We start from the raw sequence: 23,879 nt of genomic DNA, 5'->3' as shown, positions 1-23,879 counted from the left end.
TTTATTATTTTTTAAAACCATACTGGGTTTCTGAATAGCCCTTTTCTAACTACACTTGACTTTATCCCTAACCTTTACTCAAAATTTATTTGTTTTAATGCTGCCCTTCCTATCACCTAAGATTTTTTCATTCTTTTCTTCTTTTGCCACATTTGACACTGATCTCCTTGAGTTACCTCTATCATTCATTTTCTCTACTACTATTTTGAATGACAGCATTGTTGGCTCATGTAACCTCACAGACCACCTAGTCCAATTCCTTAATTTTATGAATAATAAGATAATTCCAAAGCTTTTAAGTGACTTGCCTGAGAGAGCAAGGCTGACAGAGGCAGAATTTGAAACCACATCCTTTGACTTCAGAATCAATGACTTTCCCCTGTGTTATTCTTCCATGAAAGATTAAGAACAAGAAAGTTGGCCCACTGGAGATTCCTACTGTTGAACCTCAACTAGACTCAGTTTTTTTGGTCCATCCTTTGATTCTTTCCATGTTGATTCCACAAATGTACAACCCCAAAAATTATCAGGAAACAGGGCAAGGATGAAAAGCCTGAGAGTTTTGATGATGATGGCAGATGGCAGCAGACATCATTCCACAAGACAAAGGTGTGAGGTGGGGCTTTTTTTTTTTTTTGCAGAATCTGATAGAGCAGAAAATACCCTGGCCTGGAAGTCAGAAGACCAGGATTTGAAGTACAACTTTACCACTGTACTTCTGGGCAATGTTGGGTAAGTCACATAACTTCTCTGGATCTCAGATTCATCTACAAAACCTTAAGTTTGGACAAGCTTCCTTCTAGCCCCAAATCCTAAGAATCTTATTAAGAAATTTTCTTTGATTAGTACATAGATTAAGTCAATAGACTAGCACAATAGACTAGTCCATAGAGCTCTACTGGTCATGTAGTTTTAGATACATCATTAAATATTTTAGAGCTTTAGTTTCCTCACATTGAAACTGAAGGGGAGAGGGATGGTATACTGGAGTAGGGATACCTAAGTTCTCTTCTAGGTAGCACACAGGATTGAGTTCCAGAGCTGGAGTCAGAAAGACTCATCTTCCCGGTTGTGTGACTCAGTTTTTTCACCTGTAATATGAGCTTTAGAAAGAAATGACAAACTGCCAAGAAAATTTCAAATGGGATCCCAAAGAGTCAGAACACTGGAAAAATAATGAACAAAGGTGTCTTCTAGGTCTAAAATTCTGAGAATTTTTCATTTTCTATGGTTTTTTTCTTGTACTTAATCATATATTGTCATGCATTATAACTTAACAGAGGATCATAAATTTAGCATTGGAAGGGACCATAGGGATCATATAGTCCATTCTCTCCATATTGTAAATAAGAGAATAGGATCACTAGAGAGATGAAGTGAAGAGATGAAGTCCAAGATTACACAGGTAAGTCAATGGCAGAATTACTTAATCATGACTTCAGTCATCTCTAGCTTGGATCCTGGTTTTCAGGAATTTTGCTTTTATCTTGAATTTTCTATGAGTAAGATCGGCCTAATGAAATATAGAAATTCTTCCTAATATATAACCTTTATCTCCCCTGCTATAGATTTTAATTCACTTCCTATTCTTCTATCCTCTTCTGAAAATGAGATTAGATCATCACTATCCTCTTTAAAATAATTCTTCATCATATGCTAAACCTCTTTTTTGTTTGCTTAACCCTCTGTCTTCCATGGTACTTACTCTCTAAGTTATAATGATTTGTATTTTTATCTATTTCCTCTATTTTCATAAAAATTAATATAAAATATAATATAATCTATAAAAAGTTAATATAAAGCCTACTTTCCTTCTTTCCCCCTTCTCTCTCCTTTCTCCCCTCCTCCCTTTCCTGCTCCTCTTGTCTTCCTTTTCTTCCTTCTTCTTCCTTTTCTTCTTTTTCTTCTCCTTCTCCTCCTCTTCGTCTTTCTCTTTTTCTATCTTATTTCTATCTCTAGATTCACAAATGTCAAGGATTTCTAATATGAATTTGCATTTACTAATGCACATAGACAACCTCTAGACTTAGAGAATGGATGCAATGAGAGCTTGGAGGCTTGCCCACAGATCTTCCTGACTCCAAGTTGGCCTCCTAGCCACTCTAACCCCAACAACCTTTTTTGAACTTTTTCTGGATTTTACTGTAACGATATGATACTTTCCATTAGGTACCAAAAGATTTGGTGGCTTCCTGCATCCCAATTTTGCTCCCAGTTTCAATATCCATGGTGAGTAAAATGGAACCTCACCACTCACTATAATCTTTTTTTCTCAATCTATTCAATTGTTATCTCTCTGCACAACCTTCACTGTAAGCTCTTTTACTGTTGAGTTAGAAGAAGAAAAGCAAAGCTCTGATTAAGTAGGCAAAACAGAAAAGAAAAATGTGAAAAGAAAACCACGAAAAGCAATTTTCAAGTCAGGAGTTTCACCTCCTTTATTTTTGGAGCTATGGGAAATTATGCCAAGTGAATGAATATTACTAGGAAAAATGGCTCAGAGATGTTTGCTGAATTAGATGGGTGGCTAATTTACTAGTAGGGGGCAGCAAATGCTAAATATATAGAAGACTATTTTGTTGGATGCCATGTGGTCTTTTAAAGATCTAAGCCACCCAAACCATGTGACTCACACCTGTTTTGGGCATAGTTCTCATCTGAGCAGAGCACACACTGTTATTCTTGGCCACAATGCTTCATGGAAATGGAAGGAAAAAGTTGTTTTTGCTCCATCAATTGTTCCTTTATGGGCCTCTAACATTTCATGAGCTTGCCCCCAAATTGCATAAAGTCAGAAGGATCTTTACTTTTCATCTGACAAAGACAGAGGAACTAATTGTGTGTTTTCTGTGATGAAATGCAGGTTGACAACACATTGCGCTGGGCATGTTAAATAAATAACATTAAAATCACTAAAGCCATTACCAAGCAGTCATAACAACAATTAATAACATGGGGAAATAAGAGACTGAATCTAGAGCTCTCTTCCAATATTGTCTTTCAAATTTATAAAGGGAATCTAGGTGTCTCACTGTAATCCAATTTATCACAAGGTCATCCTTCCAGAGCCTGCTCCTTAAATATTTCAGAGTCTAAGGAGATAGAGAAAATTATCTGCACAGAAGTTAAAGTCTTGGTTCAGTAACATATTTAATGAAAGTCAATGGGAGATATGTAAAGACTCACAGTATGGCCAGTCTTCTGAGAAATCCCAAGGGGTCTCTTGGGACCAAAACTACATTTCATGATAGGGAAATTTCAAATATCTTCAGGTAGAGCTTCAATGGAAGTGTGAAGCCTTAACTCCTTAAGAAGGAAATCATAAGCTTGTCTGAGTCCTAGAGCATAAAAATGGGTGATCTAATAAGGTTTTCAAATGTGACTTTCAATTTCCCTGGCAGCTGTTTGATCTCATAGTGTATTAACTGAGGTGATGGATGTAACGTTGCTCACATTTTTCTATAAGATAGCATAACGAGTTGCTGCCCATGTAGTAGTTCAATTAAATAGTTTCCTGTGCACAAATTGTACAAAGAGATGTAAATCTATGTATTTTCTGATGTTAATAATGAGGAAAATACAATACTTGTAGGTCTTAGAGCTGGGGAAAAAACATAAAAGTAGATAGATTTTCAAGGATGCTGAAAACAACTCAGCAGAATAAAACTACTATGAAAGGAAAAGGTGAAGAAGAGTACGGAAGAAAATTAAATGAAGAAGACAAAGGATATACCATTGAACTCAGATATAGGAGCAGTCAGAAGCAAACTGATTACTAAACAGTATTAGAAATAAAATTTCAAAATTAGTCAGATGTCTTTAGGATAAATAAAAAAATAGTGTGGGGGTTCAGTCTTATTACCTGAGAACATTTCAGGCCGTGCTATACTTTCTATATTTCCAGTCAATAAGATGGGACACAATTCCCAGAGTGACAGAATTCATTTTGCTGGTAACACTTTCTAATAAATATGTGTAAAGAAATAAAGGTGAGGGAGAAAGTGTTCTGAGGTCTACATTTGGATTTGTCACAAAATCCAGAAAAGAGAAGCAGGAAATTTAAGACTGAAATCTTAGATTGAGGCCAATGGGGAAGTATATGAAATGGAGCAGGAACCAAGTTCAGTTGCCTAACAATTCAAATTTTCTCTTGAGGTAAATAACTGACCTACCCATTTCTTTCCCACCTTCATCCAAGTTTTAATGAATTTTTAGACTTCATTATTTATTTTCTAGATTGTGATTGAATCACCTGCAGAACTATCTAAGCAAAGGCAATTTCAAAGATTCACAAAAAGAATTCCAGTCATTTAATTCTATATCACACATAGATGTACACAGTTCAGGGTAATTCCCTTAGATGATTATGCTTTTCAAAGTTAAGAATAGCTAAGAAGAGATTTAAGACAGAGAGGATGGAAAAAAGAGAGGGAGAGGGAACCATACCTGCTCCAATGACTTCTTCAATTTTCACAAAGGACACATCAATCTCCTTGGCAAACTCCCGGACAGCTTCATTAGGATCCTCATAAGTGAAGGGATCAATGTAGATCTTCATTCCTGGGGAGCCTTGTTAGAGGAGATAAGGAGGGTTAACAACCCAAAGAGGAAATGCTTCATTTTATGAACATGACTGAAGATACTAGGGCTCTACACTATGTTTGTTCTTCAATAGGTCCCTTCTGAACACAACTTTCCAAATAATCATTTAATTTCTTCTCTCATCTCATCTTGTCTCCCCAATCTCCTGTCCCACTCAGCCATCTAGGTTGTCTGCAAACTCCTTGAATTAGATTAAAAGCTCCTGGAGGGCAGAGGTTTTTTTTTTTTTAATTGTCATTCGTATCCCCAGCACATAGGACCTTGCCTGACTCATAGTAGGTGCTTAATAAATGTTTATTAATTGATTGACTGCTCTTGCTTCTCTGTCCTCTACTTCTCCTCCATATTTTCTTCTCTTCTCAAGCTTTTCTTGAACTGTGGAACGGATTACTTATAAGTGACAGATTGGGACCAGTCCCCCACATCGAGTTGCTCACAGAAGCCAGGAAGGTGATTGATGCCATGCCAAATGCATTAGCAGAAAAGTGGTGGGAAAATGGTAGGGTAGATATCAATATTTATCAACTTGACAACTTTCCTGAGTGGAGGCCACTGTTAAGGTTATAACTGACGGTTTCTGGTCGAGGACTGAAAGAAGGATGGGAACGGATTAGAAAAAGAAATTGCTATTAGAAAACCAGCAAGATGGAAGTGCCAGAAAAAAGAACAGAAGAAAATGACTAGAAAGTCTTGAAACCCACTAATAGAAAAATAGAATAAACTCTATAAAGGAAAAAAAATAACACCAACACTAGATAAAGTGAAAGAAAAATGGTAATTGAAGAACCATGCCTTCAGATACACAAAAGTATATTAAAAAAAGGAATAAAATAGTGAAAGAGAAATACATAAGAAAATATAGACTGTGTCACCAATAGAAACAGTGGCAAGATAAATAGGTGTGAATAGGGACAAAATAGAGAATTGTCATTGTAGAAAAGATACATTCAAAGAGTGGAAGAAAGAGGACAAAAAGGTAAATGGGACCCAAGAAATAAACGGTTTCAAAGACAACTGTAATTTTTCAACATTCCTGATATGTCATTAGAAGAGATGTAAACAATGTGTAGTTTTTTGGTGGTGAGGGCACAGTTGGAGTGGAAAGCACTATTCTTTAAATAATGCTTTTTAAAAATTTTTCTAATTCTGCCTGTCTCCAGGTCATATCAGGTTAAAGGGAGTCAGTAAGTCAGCAATATAAAACTAAACTTGTGGTACAGCAAATGAGAACAGTAGAGAGTGGTTTTTATTTTAAATCTCTTCATATCACTTTCTACCCCAATGTTCTATATTTTGGTAAATTTTTCATCCTTCATAAATAACATAATAAAGCATTTATATTGAATAATTATTTTGGTAGTTTTATAATTTCTACTTAACTGGTACCACATTTGTTATATGAGCTATATTATTTGGATAGCTAGATGATTCAGTGAATAGAACATCATCCCTGAAGTCAGGAAGACCTCAGAAACTTAATATTTCCTAGCTGTTTGACCCTAGACAAGTTATTTAAAACCAACCAACCAACCAACCAACCAACTAACCAACCAACCAACCAACAAAAAAGCTATATTATCTGTTCTGGAAGACCAGGGTTTGATACCTGGAATAGAAGACAAAGGTTCCTTCCCTCCCTCCTTCCAGATATGTGGAAGGAGGGAAGGGAAGAGAAGGAGGGAGGAAAAATTTATCGGGCCCAATCAAAAAAGTAAAGTATATTAAGAAATAATTTGATAGAGCTAGCCAGATCACTCATATAAATTTCACTGAAATCTGATTTATTCAAACACCAGCCACAAAAATGCAAAAAAACCCAACAACCACAAATCAATGATAGTATGCTGAATAGCATTTTCTTCCATAGAAAGTATTTTCACATTATTCAAAAATTAGTTTGTAATAATTTCTGAATGATATTGAAATGGAAACCAGATTATTGACATGATAACCAAGGAAATGGATAGAATATCTTGTTTCTAATGTCAGCATTGCCCTCTCCAGGGGTGTCATTGGCTTTTAACAAATGATAAGAAAGTCTTCTCAGTGCACTACAAAATTGGAGAGAAATTGACAATCTTTGTATGTACACTATATAGCACACTGTAATTAAAGAGCAGGTGAGGGTTGATGAAACCAATCTGGAAGTGTCTCTAGGATCCAAATCAATCTCTTCCTGGAGATTTACTCAAAGTATAAAATGAATAAGAGCTTCAAATCTTATAAGGACCTAGAGTGGTCATATTCCTAGTCTTCTGACACTTAGGGAACTACTTGCTTAAAGAAATGTTTGGGGAAGGTGAAAGAGTAGGAAGAGAGATCAGCCAATTAGGGGCTTTTAAATTGTTTTTTTGAATGACTATTTTGGTGTTTGAGACCCAGTGCTTATAACTGAAGCTCTCAAATTGGAATTCATTTAACAAAACTAAACTTCCTAGAATTCAGTATAGTAAAAGATTATAAAACAAAGTTTATTTAGAGATGGATGGGGAAGAATTCTGAGTTAATGAGGTTTATCATTGGCTCCAATGAGATCAGAAGGAAATATATTCTCTAGAGAGAAATTGCCTATCTTTTGAAGGTTGGTGAATTCCTTAAGATCACTCACATACCTCGAAGTACACTAAAAGTACAGTTTACCAAATGCATGAAAATACCAGAAAGTCTTCATAAGATTTGAAAAGGAAAGCACTTTACTTATACAGAATAGCTTTGCTAATTTTTTCCAAGTAGTATGTGTGTGTGGCTACTGGGGAAGGAACTTTGTTTCACAAGGTGTTTACATGGGGATTGGATCTGCAATTTCTTTAGCAAAGAGAACTCCCAGGTGATGAAATTTCCTTTGATAATTAATACCAACTATTCCATACTCTGCAATTTATAAACTTAAGAGAATTCCCTAGGATACTGGGAGATTAAGTAAAGTGTTCGAGTTATTCTTGATCCTATGTCTTTCTGGCTTTGAGACCAGCTCTCAATTTATTACTTCAGGATGTCTCTCAAGACTTTCCCAGTAATGAGAGACAAAAAAGAAGCATAGAATCCTCGTGTTAAATTGTGATTCCTTTCATGGGATGTAAAATTCAATGCAGTCCAAATACATGGTCTATGGAAATATAAGCATTGGCATTTGAGTCTGCCCTAAGTGGTTTAGTAGTGCTACTGAAGCAAGGGAAGAAAAATTACAAAATTGGAAAAAAAAAAAACCCTCACCCAAATGGAGGCTTTTCCCCTGAACTAACGTTGCTAACATGAGCTTGGAAAAATGAACCAAAAGCAATTCATCTGACTGGTAGCTGGAAAACTTCATATATTAAATAAAGTAGTTTGGCTCTCTCATTTTTGAATGATACCTTTCTTCAGTTCTTTCTCAGAGATCTTATCTGGATTTCTTCCAATCCCAGAAGATAAGAAAATTTTGGCAAGACTGAATTGGTTATTTGTGTTTGGGTTCCTTTTTAATGCCTTTTCCATGAGCTAGTACACTGTGCTGGCCTGTTTCTCCTTGCACTTATGAGGAAATAATTTTTAATTATCAGGAAAGTGGCATTTAGGGTAATTAATCATCCTGCAGTAAAGGAGGAATTCCAATCATCTGTGGAAGCAGTTGGAGCAGAACATTTGAAAACATGATTCAGAAAAATAGCGGCTAGTTTGGGATCATTTGAAAATTCAGAAACTAGTTCAAGCTTCCATTTCTGCAAAAAAGTGCTGTTAGTTTATGCTTTCCAAGGCATCCTAGAACAAAGAGGATTTGTTTTCTTTTTTTTTCCCCTTGTAACGAACTTTTACAATAACCATAAGGTTTGTGCATATTAATTACCCCATAAACAATTCTACAACACTGGTTGAAACCCTAATTTGGATTTCAAAGACCAAGTTAGGGTTTAGCTTACAAAAATCAAAAGAATTATCTTTTGATCCTCTACCCAAATTACAATTCAGAGGAGTAACTAGGCTGGAGTGAGGAGGGAGTATTTCCAGCACCAAAATTGAGGGTTGCTTCCTCTCCATGGTAGGCTTCCAGCTCCATCCAGCAAAGTGGTCTCCATTTCCTTACTCAGCCCTGTGTCAGTTCTTCCAGTATTCCATCACTATATCTTTCCTTTCTCAGAGAAAATGTATCCAACTGAAAAAAAGGACTGCATGATATCCAGTTGGGGTGCACTAAAGATGAATTAATGGTTCTATCAATCTGCAAGGTTTTATTAAGAGTCTACTCTATGACAAGCACTGGATGGTAGGGATATTAAATAAAAAGAATGAACAATTGATTCTTTCAGGAAGTTTACATTCTTTTTGTGGAGTTGCTGAGGTGAGATTCTGACCACACTTAACACACTGAAGGGGAACTTTTTGGCTCAAGCCCATTCAGTTCCTTCTCTACTCACTGACCTACCCAGCAACAGTGTCCTGGTATTTGTCTCTCTCAAGGCCAAGCCCCAGTGCCCTAAACTGAATATGATCTTGAAGTCAGAAATCCTAGTTACAACTTTATTCTAAGTTCCACCCACCCAAGGTAAGCTAGGCAATATAAATTGGGCACAGAACCATAGTTCCATTGCCTGAAAAAAATCAGAAATGACTTACCAAAAAGAAACTGAGTTATAGCAAATACAAATTGGATTATAATTTGACAAATTCTGGTTAGGATGGTTTTCTGATCCATAGGCTACCAAATCTCATTTTTATCAGGAACATCATCACAAAGTACTTTTTGTTATTCAGTTGTATCTGACTCTTTGTGACCCCATTTGAAACTTTCTTGGCAAAGATACTGGAGTGGTTTGCCATTTCCTTCTCCAGTTCATTTTATAGATGAGGAAATTGAGGAAAATAGGGTTAGGAGAATAGCCCAGGGTCACATAGCTAGTAAGTATCTTAAATCAGATTTGAATACTCAGGTCTTCCTGATTCCAGGATTAGGGTTCTATATACCAAGCTAGCCCACTATGCTAATAAATACTAACAAGGACAAGGATTAGTAATTTCAGTGTAGATGTAGCATTGCTTGGTGTCAGGAGGACCTGGATTCATATCCTGCCTCAGTCAATTTTTAGTTACCTCTCTGAGGCTCAGTTTCCTCATTTTTAAAATGATGGGTTTTATTTGAAAACCTCCAAGTCTTCTTCCTAATTATAAGTCCCCAGCCCCTATAACTTTCACTATCCACCGGAGTCAGTCTATAACAGTGAATCACCTGACTTGTATTTAAAGCCTTTCTAGTTGAGTGAGCCTTCTAGAGATTGCCCTGAGGATTGCCACCCACTCTCACTCCATGTCTTTTTCACTACAGAATAAATGACTTTAACCCAAGTAAAAGTGGCAAGGTGTTACAATTTCTTATGAGTTGTTCGATGATTAAGACATGTTTTTAAACCTGGCTTTAGCTGAAAAGAAGGTGCCAAGTTTTCAGGGCATAGCATGCATTAGGAAAGGGATGGAAAATAGATTTTAGGCAGGGAGATTTGCAGTTGGGGAATGCTGAAGGCCAGGGTGGGGATAGGGGCAACAGCTTTCCTTGTGTCTCTTTCAGTTCCAAAAGCACAACATTCCTCAGAAGCTTGGCATTCTAAGCAAATTCAATAGGTGACAATTGTCCATATGCTTTGATATCAGATGTTCCAAAAAACATACCTTTTCCCACCAAGCTCCCAGCTCCCATGCAGGCTGATTCCTTGAAATTGTGCTATTAGAGCTTCATTCATTTCTCCTGAAGTTATAATGCCAATGCCTTTAGGAAAGGTTATGTATTAGGGAAATAGTCATTTAGGCATAGTGTGAATGAAAGATTTGAAAATAGGATTTTTTTTAAAGAAAGGCTTGGGGGGTGGGGAGGCAGCAGCTGGATGGTACAGTGGATAGAATGCCAGTCCTTAATTCAAATCTGACCTCAGACACTTAATACTTCCTAGCTGTGTGACCTTGGGCAAGTCACTTAAGCCAATTACCTCAGCCAAAAAAAAAAAAAAAAAAGAAAGAAAGAAAGAAAGAAAGGCTTGGGCTACTTGCTTTCAGTATCACTATTTTAATAGCATTGTACAACTCCCCCCTTGAAATAATAGGGGTAATAATAGATAACATTTATTAAGAACTTACTGCATGCCCATTACTTTATAACTGTTATTTCATTTGATCTTCATAACAACCCTGGGAGGTAAGTAGTATTATAGTCACCATCTTGTTAAGAAAACTGAGCAAAGACAGGTTAGATAACTTACCCAGGGTCACACAGATAGTATCTAAAGCTGAATATGAATTATTCCTGACTCCAGACCCAGAACTTCATGTACAAAGGCACTACCTAATTGTACCACTTCATGTTAGAAGATCTGCAGTGCATTAAAGAGATGTTTTGCAGAGAATTTATAGGAAGGTATGGACAAGAATTCTGGGATTCCAATGGTATAGAGAACTTCTGGTATAGAATGGAAGTTTCCTTCACTGATCCAGAGGAGCAACTCATCTGTACTTTATAATCTTAAGAGAATAACCTGAACATTAAAGTCATTTGCCTAAGATCATACAGCATTATCAGAGTTAGCATTTTAACTCATGTCTTCCCATCTCCAAAATCAGTCTGCCATGTTGCTTTTCCTACCTACCTTGCCTCCTCCAAAGTAAATGAACAACAGTGTCACAAAGTAAGAAGACACACATCTATTAGATGATTGAGAAAGAAAGAAATTAGACATAGGGCAGTATATCGATATTTTCATTGGTAAAGGGCAGTGCCAGTGGAGAAAGGAGGATACTTTATTAATACAAATCAGTCCTTTCCTGCAACTTAATATCTCATAGAGTTGCTTGGAATCATACTTGCACAACCAGTATATGCCAAAGTCTCACCTCTGAAGATCTAAGATATAAGAATTTTTCCTTAAAAAAATTTATAAAGAATAAAATTCCCTCAGATTCTCATGGCCATTCTGGTCATGAAGATGTACATCAGTAATATCTGCTATTAAGAAGTCAAGATCGGTGGATCTCATGAGCTTGGGAGTTCTTTGCTTCACTGGACTAAACTGAGACTAATATGGTGAGCCTCTTGGGAACACCAACTTGCCTACAGTGGGGTGAACCCTTTACATCAGAAATAAAGTAGGTCAAAGTTTTTGTGCCTATCAATAGGGAGACTGGACATAGGAATGACCACTGAATTTTTGACTTGGCGATATAGGAAGACCTTGTCTCAAAAAACAAAACAAATTGAATGATGAGTCAAAAGTTACTTAATTTTGGATATCACCCTTTCTGAAATGGTGTGTCAGCTTCTTTCATAACTATAAGCTACCTACCCCCTAAACCTTTATAATACTTTGGGTACCAGAAGGGAGGCACCTCCTCCAACAGTGTGTATGGCTAGGTTGTTTTCAGAAGCAGTGAACATGGAAGGAGCCTTTTTGTATAATTTTGCTTGAGAATCTGATATTTAAACAGACATTATTTCTTTTGCCAAATCTCATTGTGTTTTGAGGATTGCTCCCAGAAAACCTTGAGAAATGCCCTTCATACACACAGTTATTAATGCAGGATGTGATTTGGTTTCCAATTAAGAAAAAGAGGACTTTTGACTTGCTTTTTCTTATTACAAATAAGACCAGTACAGGTTCCAAATAACTACTCATGATAGACCTAGTCCTTTTAGTGGAAGGCAGAAGGCAGAACCAAGGAGGGATCAAAGGGATCATTTCTGTGCACCTCCTTGGCATTGACACACTTGTTATGAGTTATAGGGGAAAGCCAAATGTAGCAATATCGATGATAGAGCAGCAATGATTACCTGGTAATGACTTGAAAAAATAAATGCAGGCTGTGAAGGCATCTAACTTAGAGCCAGGACATTAGGCACTTTCCTAATACTGCCTGATTATATTTATTTGACACCTATTAGGCCCTTTGGGTAAAACTCAGTCACCTTCTTCAAAGAAGTTTCTACTTTTCCTCCCCATCAGGATTTCCTCACAATTATTGAAGTTCTTGTCACCTGTAAGATGAGGCTACCCAAGCACTGCCTTAACTGGAAGAAGGTTCTGTATCCTCACCACTGAAATTCACAATGTCAAGATAATTTTTGATCCATATGAATGCTAGCCCTTATGATTATTGCTATTATTAATTTATTGCTTTGACTCTTTGGTATGAATTCTTTTGTTATTGTGTTTTTTAACATATGGTTTACAGAAATAGTCCCCAACATTTGTGTTCCATGAATATCTTTCAACAACAACAATAACAACAAATTTTATCAATCCTCAGGGTAATTTAATACATTAATCACCACAGTTTGTAATTATTTACTGCATAGAGCGCCATAAAGAATTTTTAGCACAAATGCCTTGGACTTTCTTTGTGAATTCCTAAGTTCACAAGCCATTTAATAAGAACCATTTCGAATTAAAGTTAATACTACAGATGTGGTCTCCCCAAAGTGGAGTATGGCAGAACTGCTATCTCCTGCAACATTCAATATATATTCATATGTATACACAAATACACATATGCACACGTTTACAACAAACACATAGGTACACATATACACATATATGCAGATCCGCATGTATCTGTTGGATACTGACATTAAGGTGGGACAATTGGAGTTAAGTGCCTTGCTCTGAGTCACAAATTAGTAAACCTTGAGGTGAGATTGGAACTCAAGTTCTCCTGACCTCAGAGCCAATACTCTATCCACTGCACCTTGAATATTGAAATGCTGACTGTAAAAGGACAAAGGGCCTTAAGAAAATCCTAATTTCTCTACTGACCTCTAACCTTTTGCCTAACTACTCAGGGGAAATCTCAAACTGAATGTCCCATAACTTAATGTGTCTAAAACTGAACTCATTATCTTCTCCTCCCCATATCATTCCCTCTTCCTAATGTTTCTGTTACTGTTTAGGATATCACCGTTTTCTCAGTCATCTTCAACTTCATTCTCTCTCACTCCCATATCCAATCTGTTGCTATTAAATAGCAATTTTACCTTCATAAAACATTTCACACACAACTCCTTCTCTACTCTGACATTGCCACTACCCTGGTGAGGCTCTTATCAACTTGGACCTGGAACACTGTAATATCTATTGCTCCCTAATCACAAGTCTCTTCCTACTCCAGCCCACCATTCATTCAGCTGTCAAAGTGATTTTCCTAAAATTTATCTGATCATGTTACTCCCCATCTTAACTGCATTAGCTCCAGTGACTTCTTCTTCCTTCTAGAATCACATACAAAATTCTCTCTTTGACATTTAAATCCTTTAAAATCTCCCCACTTTTTGGTCTTCTTACACATTACTCCCCAGACCCTTGCTGTTCCTCCCACAAGACCCTCTATCTCCACAATCTGAACTTTTTCTCTGAAGCCAGAATATTTTCACTCACCATGTCTAAAATACTCTTCCTCTTTATCTCTGCCTTGAACCTATTCTTCAAGTTCAAGCTAAAATCCTATCTTCTATAAGAAGCCTTTCCACATCCCTCATAGTACAAGTGCTTTCCCTCTGAGGATTCTCTCTATATATCCTGTATATAGCATATTTGTACATAATTGTTTGCATGTTGTTTGACTCATTTTGATTCTGAGATCCTTGACTGCCTTTTGTTTTTCTTTATAATCAGGTGTCACCTAACACAGTGCCTGACAAATAGTTGGCACAATAAAATTTTATTGAATAAAAATTTATGAATTTATTTCATAGAAGATAGAATATGGGATTTGTAGTCAGGAAAATATAAATTTGAATACTGTCAAGTAACTTCTCAACCTTGGTTTCCTCATCTTTAGAATGGGAACAATAATATTAACAACAAAGTTTGCAATTTTGCTTTAGGAATCAAATGAGATACTATCTCTAAAGTGCTTTGCAAACTTTAAAGTGCTATATAAATGTTAGTTTATTAGCATATTATTAGTATATAACACGTATTATATAGTATATTATTACACCTAAGACTATATATGCAAAATTATATTTCACTAGCTTTTTACAAAATTAACATAGAAAATATTGTCAAATATTTGGCAGAAATTGAAATACTTTGTTTATAGTGGTCCTTCATCAATCCAATAATCCTATCAAAAATAATCTAACTTAACCTGATGTGATTTGTTCTTAATGAACACATGTTGATGTTTAATTGAAATACTTTGTTTATAGTGGTCCTTATCAATCCAATAATCCTATCAAAAATAATCTAGCTTAGTCTGATATATAATTTGTTTTTAATGAACACATGTTGATGTTAAATGTTCAACATCTTTTTTCTCTACATCCTCATGAACAATCTGCTCAGTAATCTATTGTAGAACTTTTGCTGGTTAATATCACTGATCTGGAATTCTAGTGTCCATATTTGTCCTCATCCCCATTTGAAAATTTGACTTTCTATAATGTTCAAGCATCACATTTTCTAAGACTACTCAGAAATTCCTCTTAGAAATTCAGAGAGAACATCTGCAGATTCCCCAAGTGCCTGGGTAGTCATGGAAAGGCTGCTTGTAGAAGCTGCTTGCTTTTCCTCATAGTTGTGAACTTGGTATTCCATAACTGTTAACAATTAGCAAGATGTCAGCCACTGTCAAGTATCAATGTACTTGACACCCAGGTCCTTCTTAGAGAAAACATGGGACATCAAATACAAACTTTCTTTCATCCATTTCCTAGGTGATCGTTCTCCTTGTTCTTGATCACCAGCAGCAGCATTCCTCATGATTCTCCTCATTCATTCCTATGAGTTGCTACAGCTGTTCATAGTCACCCTGGTCAAGCAGCAAACAATGGCATGCCTTTGGAGCTGTCACTCCTGAATTGCAGCAACTGTTTAAAAGTGGATGTGGGCTGTCTTAGATGAATATGAGTCTTCTGTCACTGTGGGTATTCAAGAAGAGGCTATAAATGGCCTCTTGTCAAGGTCATTTTAGATTTCATACTCAGGTAGGCTGGTTTAGATTGGCTGCAAAGCCCTTTTGATTCTGACATTCTATCATTCTTCTATAAGTTGAAACTCAAGGAACAGTTAAAGATCCAACTGGACTCTGTTTTGATGCTTGACCATAAGATAGAGATTTCCCTAGTTTTTTTTGAGGCTTGTAAACTTCTTCATTGCAGGAACATAAAAAAGCTATCTGTACATAAGCATAATAGATGGCAAACTACAAGATTGTAGTTTGAGGGGCTGAAAGATCAACCTACTCCCTAATCCTTCCATCAAGGTTGAACAATTTCCAGTCTCAGCCAACTCATTGGATTAAGGCTTTTTGTCTAAAGTTCTTTGCTTTCTGAGAAAGCAAATGACACAAATAACATGAAAGATTAGTTACAGCATTTGCACAGATATATAGCAACTCCTCTGATAAGATAGAACTCAAAGGGAGAGGGAGGAGCATATAAAAACACTTTTTAAAAAAGTGTTCTTTTAAAGTACCTTCTATCTGCCAAGTGTGTACAATGGATAGAACATTGGGTTTGGAATCAGGAAGGCTTATCTTTCTGAATTTAAATCTGGCCTTAGACTCTTCATAGTTGACTGACCCTATTCAAGTCACCTAACCCTGTTTCCCTCAGTTCCTCATCTGTAAAATGATCCAGAGAAGAAAATGGCAATCCAATTCAGTGTCTTTTCTTAAGAAAACCCAAAATGGAGTCACTAAGAGTCATAGATGACCGAACAACAATTATGTGTTCAGCATTGTGCTGTACTCTAGGGATACAAAAATTAAAAAAAAAAAAAAAGAAAAAGAAACAGCTCCTCCTCTCAAGAAAAGATTTAATGCAAAGAACACAAGTAAACAAATTTATCTTGGGGTTGTAGATAGAAAGCTACCCTCAGAGTTGGAAAGATCCCTGTTCAAGTCCTGTCATCCCACATTAGTTGGGTGATCTTGAGCTTGTCACTTAATTTTCAATGCCTTTTACAGTTTTCTAAGACTGTGAATTACAAAGAAGTTTCTAATCTTCATTGGCATCTTCCTTACCTGGAAGTTGGAATATGGAGTGTCTTCTGAGGATGACAGTGAGATAGGGAAGGGTGGCCAGGTGGATGCAAGAGGATTATGGGATGAAGGGGATAGGCAAATATAAATTTAGCTTAGACATCTGCCCGGATGTCCAGACATCTCATAGTTCTCTTTTTAAGAGGACTGTCTTTGCTATTGTGGCAAATTGTTACTGGCCACAATGTCTTTTAGGATTTCTTGTTCAAGATAATAAAATATCCCTCTATCCTCTTGTTAGCAAGGTGGAAGAATACAAAGGGCAGAATTTCACATTTGTTACTGTGTGTAGTCATTGGCTAAGTTGCTTTTATTTAATTCCTTTTCTTTGTTATATTGAGAGAGGAGGGGTGCTGTTCTGGAATTAAATTCTGGTAGAGGTGAGATGGGGTCAAAATATGCACAAATGACTGTATTACCAAAAATAAATTGTATCATCAGTGAATCCCTTTGTGTGTGTCTTGTTCATTGTAAATGCCTTTGTAGAGTACAGAGTGTAATGAGGCTGGTGGTGAAAAAAGTCTTCAAAGCAGATTTGGCCCCTGGAAATATATTGCATTGATATGCAGTGGGATTCCATTTGTCACCTTAGCTGATTTCCTCTATATTTCACAGTGAGGGGAAAGACTTCAAAATTGGTCATCTCAGTCATTGACCTTTCATGTGGCCATAATATAATAATCACAAAGACAATGATAAAAATTAACATATGGTGCTTACTATGTAAAAACACTTTAAAATCATTATCTCATTTAATGCTCACAAAAACTTTGGTAGTTAGGTGCTATTATTATCTTCATTTTACTAGATGAGGAAACTGAGGCAGATACTAAGTGACTTGCCCAGGTTTATACAACTAGTAAGTGACTGAGGTCGCAATTGAACACAGGCCTTCTTGACTTCAGACCCAGTTCTCTACTGAGCCACTTAGAGCTGAAAGGAGACTGAGAAATCAATGGATCCAACTCCTTTTACAAAGAGGGAAACTGAGGTCCAGGAAGTTGAACTGATTTCTTTAAAATCATTCAGGTAGTTAAGTGGCAAAGCCAGGATGCTAACCTGGGTTCTCTGAGCCTAAACCTGGGTCTCAATGTCTTTACTGTACTGCCTCTCATGATTTTCCATAATCTATCTCTACTCTGTAATTGCCTGCTATTCTTTACACAATATTCACTTTACACAATATTGATTTCTTGTAGCCCTTTTGAAACTCTTCCAGCTGAAGCCAGCATTGTTCCCCACTTTTTACCTCTTTCTGCCCCACAATATTCATACAATATACATGCTTGTTTTTGCTCAACCTACTCACCCTGCATGGGTTTAGGTACTGGTTTGGATACATCACCAGTCTTGATTTGCCTCAATATCCTCATCTGTAAAATGTGCTGGAGAAGGAAAAGGCAAACCATTCCAGTATATTTACTGGAATTAGTATATGTTATATACTAATGGAACCATGAAGACTCAGACATGACTAAAACACTGAACAATAACTCATCCTTCCAGGCCCAGTCTTCAATGATCCCCTCTGGATTCCCATAGCCCACTTTAATATAATCTGAGCCACCATTTTGGTCTTAGAAGCTGCCTCCTTAATCATTGGTCAGGATGCTTAGGAACTCTAGCAGAAGCTACAACAAACAGCCCCCTCCCTAATCCAGAAAAATTAGCCTGATCACTAAACCTAAGGAGAAATACTGTCAGTGTGTGTCCTAGATTGTAAACTCCTAGGAACATAATGGTGTATGATACTTTGTACTTCAACTGATAGTATATATATGTACAGAGTCAGATACTCAATGATTACAATAATAATAACAAAATTTGGTATTTATATGGTGTTTTGAACTACATAGCACGTCACAAACATTAGTTCCACTGATCATCATAATAATCTTTTGAAATAAATATGTTCACCTATCATTTTTATTTTATAAATGTGGAAATTGGAGCTGAGAGGGGAAATTAAAAGGAACAATCAATAGAGCACTGGACCTAAGGTTGGAAAAGCCCTGAGTTCAAACGTGACTGGAAACACTATTAGCTGTGTAACTCTGGGCAAGCCACTTAACCTCTGTTTGCCTCAGTTTCTTCAACTGTAAAATGGGAATAATAATAGCACATACCTCCCAAAATTCTTGTGAGAATTGAATGAAATAGCATTTGTAAAGTATTTAGCACATTGTTTGCCAAATAGTAGATGCTTAATAAATACTTATTTCTTTTCTTTACCTCCATTAGAGAAATGAGTGACTAGCCTAGTGACATATTACTGAATTACTAAATTCTAGCATTTTCCCCTTCCTAAGTCAGATAAAGCTAGGAAAGGAAAAGGATAAGTCAGTTAAATGATATAGCAGAAAAACCGCCCCCCCAATCATCATTTAAAGAAGTGTTTGTTTAAGCTCCATCACCTCCTAGCTATCTGTCTCTGTCTCTATCTCTCTTGACTGCTTTCTGTTCATTATGCTGATTGAGCAAAAGAAAAGGATCTATATTGTAAATGAAGGAATTTAAGTTGGACACTGTCTAAAGGAGAAGTCCAGGACAGTACATTCTGTTAATCACTGGAACAGTTTTCTGAGAAAGGCCATGGAATTTCTCTGGAAATTGTTTAGAATAAGATGTCCAGTAATCAGCCAATGGCAATTTAGCTTTTATTCTATCTGAAAGCAGGAGAAGAGATGAAGTGATGTACTGAGGTCTTTTTAAGGCCATATTTCTGTGTTTCTGTGATTGTGTGAGTGAAACAACAATTCTACCAAAGTATTACATGTCAGACATGTTAAAGAAATATGACCAGAATTTCTCTACACTAAAGAGAATTGACATATAGGTGAAGAGAGAAGGAACAGAGCATTGAGTGAAAAACAGTTCTGAAAAAGTCATTTAAGAGAAAAATCCTGGAACATATAACAATGTCTTTAGCTACTTGGGCTCTCTTATATTCTTTACTTCTTAATATTTGTTGAAGATAGAAAAAAAGAAAGAGAAAAGAAGATAGATAGATATAGATAATTATCTTAATTTAGTTAATATGTTGCCCAACCTTATTGTATAAAACAAGACAAGAGATCTTAACATACAGCATGCTGTCTTATCCCACTGAGCTGATTTCAAGATTCATTGACTTGCAAAAGCCAATCATTTTCTACTATAGGTGTCATAGAGGCTTGGCTATCAATGAAACAGATAATTTAAAACCAGCAGGGGTCTTCCATCCTGACAGAAATGAAGGAAATGAAGACATATAAAATAAGGAACATATAGAAGTGTGTGTGTGTGTGTGTGTGTGTGTGTGTGTGTCCCCTAAATACTTAAGGAGGACCTAGGGCAATTTTGAGTGACTAGTTATCTTGAAAATGGGAGTGTGTTAAAATAGGGGTGAACACAAATGGAATTAATGTACATGAAGGATGGCCTCCATCTTGAAGAGAGAGGGGACATCTAGCAGTGCTGGTAGAGGGCTCATATGTGAGTCTGGGCAGAGAAGGATTTCTTTTCTACTTACCTCGTCCTGTGCTATAGTGTTGTAGCTTATCACTATAAACCGCCTCTTTGCTATAAGCACGTTTCCTGAGAACAGAAAAAAAAATCTCTTAATTTAGTTAGGAGTATTATTCCAATAACTATAACAATATAAAAGATCTTATTTTATATCTATGTTAAAATGCTCAAAACCAGGGATCCAAGATTGTGAATCTATAAACAATTTATTTTTCAAGACTTAAAATTCTTATTAAAGCTCTGGGCCACCACCCATCAGTCACTCATTCAAGCCAAAAAAAAGAAAAAAAAAAGCCCAGGGTATGTAACAGTTTCTCAAAGATCAACAGAGGCCTTGACCTAGAATGAAATCCGGCTTGGAGATTTGACAAAACACTTCTCTGGGGCTGTCTATCGATCACAGCCATGCCCTGAAAAAAACAGCAAGGGCACCTAGCAGGTCACCAGTTTTGCATTAAGGAATTGCCCTTGGCTATGGAGACTGGGGTGTTTAGCCTGGCAATATTTGTGCAACATGAGGATAAAGATGATAAAAATGGTAATAAAAACTTTTAATGATTTCAGGGTCAGTCCCATTTATATCTTTGTTTCTCCTTTAATTCCCCCTGTTACCTGCCCCATAGCCTTTTTTGTTTTCATTAGCACCTGAACCATAAGATATAATTAAGAAAGACAGGGTATGAAACTAAAACTGGTGAAATAATGTTACATGCTGGCAGCTTAAAAAAAACACAAAACCCACCCACCATATTTAGTAGGGAAAGCTGTCAAAATTATTGGTTGAAATGATACTGTGTCAATATAGAATCTTGATAAAAAAATGTAAGGTCTTTGGTTGTTCTCTAGTTTCACTCTGGTGATGTCATAGGTCCTCTTCAAGAACAAAAGACCAAAAACAATCACTACAAATTTAGTCTTCCTTATAGGAATTCTTTCAGCAACCTTCCTAATCAATGATTAAAAGAGACTTCTGTTGAATACTTCCAATGATGCAGATTTCATTCCTTCATAAGGCAGCCTCATCCATTCCTGAATGGCTTCAAAAAAAAATCTTTCTTGGGGAGGAAGGGACTAAAAATGCCTTATTTTAACTTCTGTATACTCATGATAGTTCTGTTTTCTGGGGCCAAGTACAATATAATAACAACTCACATTAATATAGTACTTTTCAGTTTGCAGTATGTCCTCAGAACCACCCTGAAATGAAGGCAATACAAAATATTATCTCCTTTTTAGAGATAAAAAAATTGGCCAAATTTCTCTTCTGTCCCAGATGAGACAGCATTTCCAAGATCAAACAAGTAAGTGACAAAATTAGTACTTTCACTCAATTGTGATTTTAAAGCCAAAGGTCCTACTTGACTACTTTACCACCATACCAAATACCTCTTCTAAATCATATCTTGATGTTTTTAAGGATGGTTATTTTTATCTAATGAAACTAATTTTTTTTTTTATAGTTTAAATGCTAACTCTTTCCTTTAAGTATCCTTCCTGTAACATGATTTTGGAGCTTTCTGCCATTCTGGAAACCTTCATCTACTTCTATTTTTGTTTTTCAATGCCCATCTTAACATGTGATGCTAAAAATTGAATACAATTTTGTTGATGCAGATTGAGTAGGTTAAAGTATATTGAGAACAGTCTTTTGTTTTGGACATTACATTTCTATTAAAATGCCCAAGATTGCATTAAGTATTTCAGTGCTCAACTTACATTATTGATTCACATTAATCCTATATTAACTAAATAGAACATTTAGATCTTATTTGTTTATTTATTACTTTTTATGAGGTTTTTCTTGGTTTATGTTTTCTTTTACAACATGATAATATGAAACTATGTTTTGCATGATTATACACGTATAACCTATATTTCTAACTGTCTCTGGGAGGGGGAAGAGTAGGGAAGGGAGGAGAAAATTTGAAATTTTAAAAATTTTTAAATGAATATTAAAAATTGTTTAATATGTAACTGGGAAAATAATTCAATAAAATAAAATACTTATCTTGACCACAAGATTATCATGAAATATTTTGCCAAATGTCTTGATAAAATCTATGTCTATAGTATTTCCCTAATTTTCCAGATTCTTTTTTGATAAATTAGAATAGTTAATATAATGATGATGATGATGATCTTGACAGCTAATATTTTTGTAGCACTTACTATGTGCCAGACACTGTATTAATTGCTTTACAACTAGCAACTCATTTGATCCTCACAATAACCCTGGGAGGTAGGTTCTATTATTAGGAAACTGAAGAAAACAAAGATTAAGTGACTGGTTCAGAATCATACTACTAGCTAGTGTCTGAGACCATATTTGAACTCAAGTCTGCTTGACTCTACTTTAATAAATTGGGCATGTTTCTCCTTTCATATATTCACTAATATATATATTATACATATTCACATATTCACAATTTAACAAAATTGTTGAACATTATCCAGAGGCAGCAAGGTGGCAGAGTGCATATATATCATTGTGAAGGAAGACCTGAATTCCAAGATGGCCTCAGACACTCATCTATGTGATCCTGGACAAGGCACCTAATCTGTTTCCTCAAATGTAAATTCGGGATAATAACAGCCTACCTCTCAGTACTGCTATGAGGATCAAATGAGATATTATTTGTAAAGTGCTTAGTCATTTTCAGTTATGTCCAACTATTCATGACCACATTTGGGGTTTTCTTGGCAAAGATACTGAAGTGGTTGGCCATTTTGTTCTCCATCTCATTTTTCAGATGAGGAAACTGAGGCAAACAGAGTTAAGGTCACACAACTAAAAGTCTGAGGCTGAATTTAAACTTGTCTTCCTGACTCCAGGACTGGTACCCTCCAGGTGAAGAAACTGAAACTCAAGGAAGGTGCCTTGCTCAGACCTAATCCCATAGTATCATTTCTGGAGGTATGTCTGGGGGAAAAAAATGAAAAAGAAAAAAGCAATAAAAAGAAAGCCATATACCTGCTACAAACAATAGAAATGGCCACCAATGATACGATGAACACCACTCCAGCGGCAGCAGAACCAGCAATCAGTGGAAGTTGTTCCCTCAGTTCTGACTTGTAATCATCTAGGAGAGAAAAGTACCATGAGAAACCTTTAATCCATTTGTCGACCCATACCAGCATACTAATCTCTTTTTCCATCTGGGAAAACTATACTTACCAGCAGTCCCCACTACCAATATGGGGATATACATTCAATAAATATTGGCTTTCCTTGGCCAAGGATGAACTGTCCATTTTTATAAAGCAAATATCTTCTGAAAAGACCTCAACCTAGCATTTTGTGAAGTCAAAATCATCTTTTTTAAAGGACAGTTCTGGCCACATCAATTTTCTCCTCAAAAATCTCTATTGTCTTTCTTAGGAAAATAGACTCCTCAGACTGATATCAAAAGGCCTGAATGATCTTAGGCCACTTGCCTTTCTAAAATCATTTCACTTAACTTTTCTTCTCACATGTGACCTTCCAACCAATCTGGAATACTTGCTGTTTCTCAAGCTTTTCTTTCTATCTCCTGTTTCTTCCTTCACACAGGATGTATCTTACTTCCACTTCCAGGAACACATCCCAGGTTCAAGTCTACATCTTTCAATACTAAGTTTTCTTTTAGTTTTAGATTAGGTGTTGTGAAATATACCCTGATCTCAAACAATTATCAGTATGTCTCTCTTTCCAAAATCATATTGTCTTTATCTACTAGAGTCCACAAGAAGAATTGATTAATTTTGGTCATTGTATACCCAATATCCAGAACAGTGTT

At 36.2% G+C, this 23,879-nt stretch overlaps 1 protein-coding gene across 5 annotated transcripts in view; it reads right to left on the bottom strand.

Moving 5' to 3' along the window:
* EPHB1 (EPH receptor B1) overlaps positions 1-23,879 on the bottom strand; it is a 705,608-nt gene that overhangs the window by 78,084 nt on the left and 603,645 nt on the right. For all 5 annotated transcript variants that reach the window (XM_031959775.1, XM_031959773.1, XM_031959774.1 and 2 more), the window contains exons 8-10: positions 23,075-23,183; positions 20,108-20,172; positions 4,447-4,569 (exon numbers count right to left, since the gene is read on the bottom strand). In XM_031959775.1, coding sequence (XP_031815635.1) covers positions 4,447-4,569; positions 20,108-20,172; positions 23,075-23,183 — 297 coding nt within the window. The remainder of the gene's footprint in view (positions 1-4,446; positions 4,570-20,107; positions 20,173-23,074; positions 23,184-23,879) is intronic.

The sequence above is a fragment of the Sarcophilus harrisii genome, chromosome 3 (genome assembly GCF_902635505.1).
Source record: "Sarcophilus harrisii chromosome 3, mSarHar1.11, whole genome shotgun sequence".
Lineage (NCBI taxonomy): Eukaryota > Metazoa > Chordata > Mammalia > Dasyuromorphia > Dasyuridae > Sarcophilus > Sarcophilus harrisii.
The sequence above is the reverse complement of the archived record's forward strand: the minus strand, read 5'-3'. Positions and strand labels throughout refer to the sequence as shown.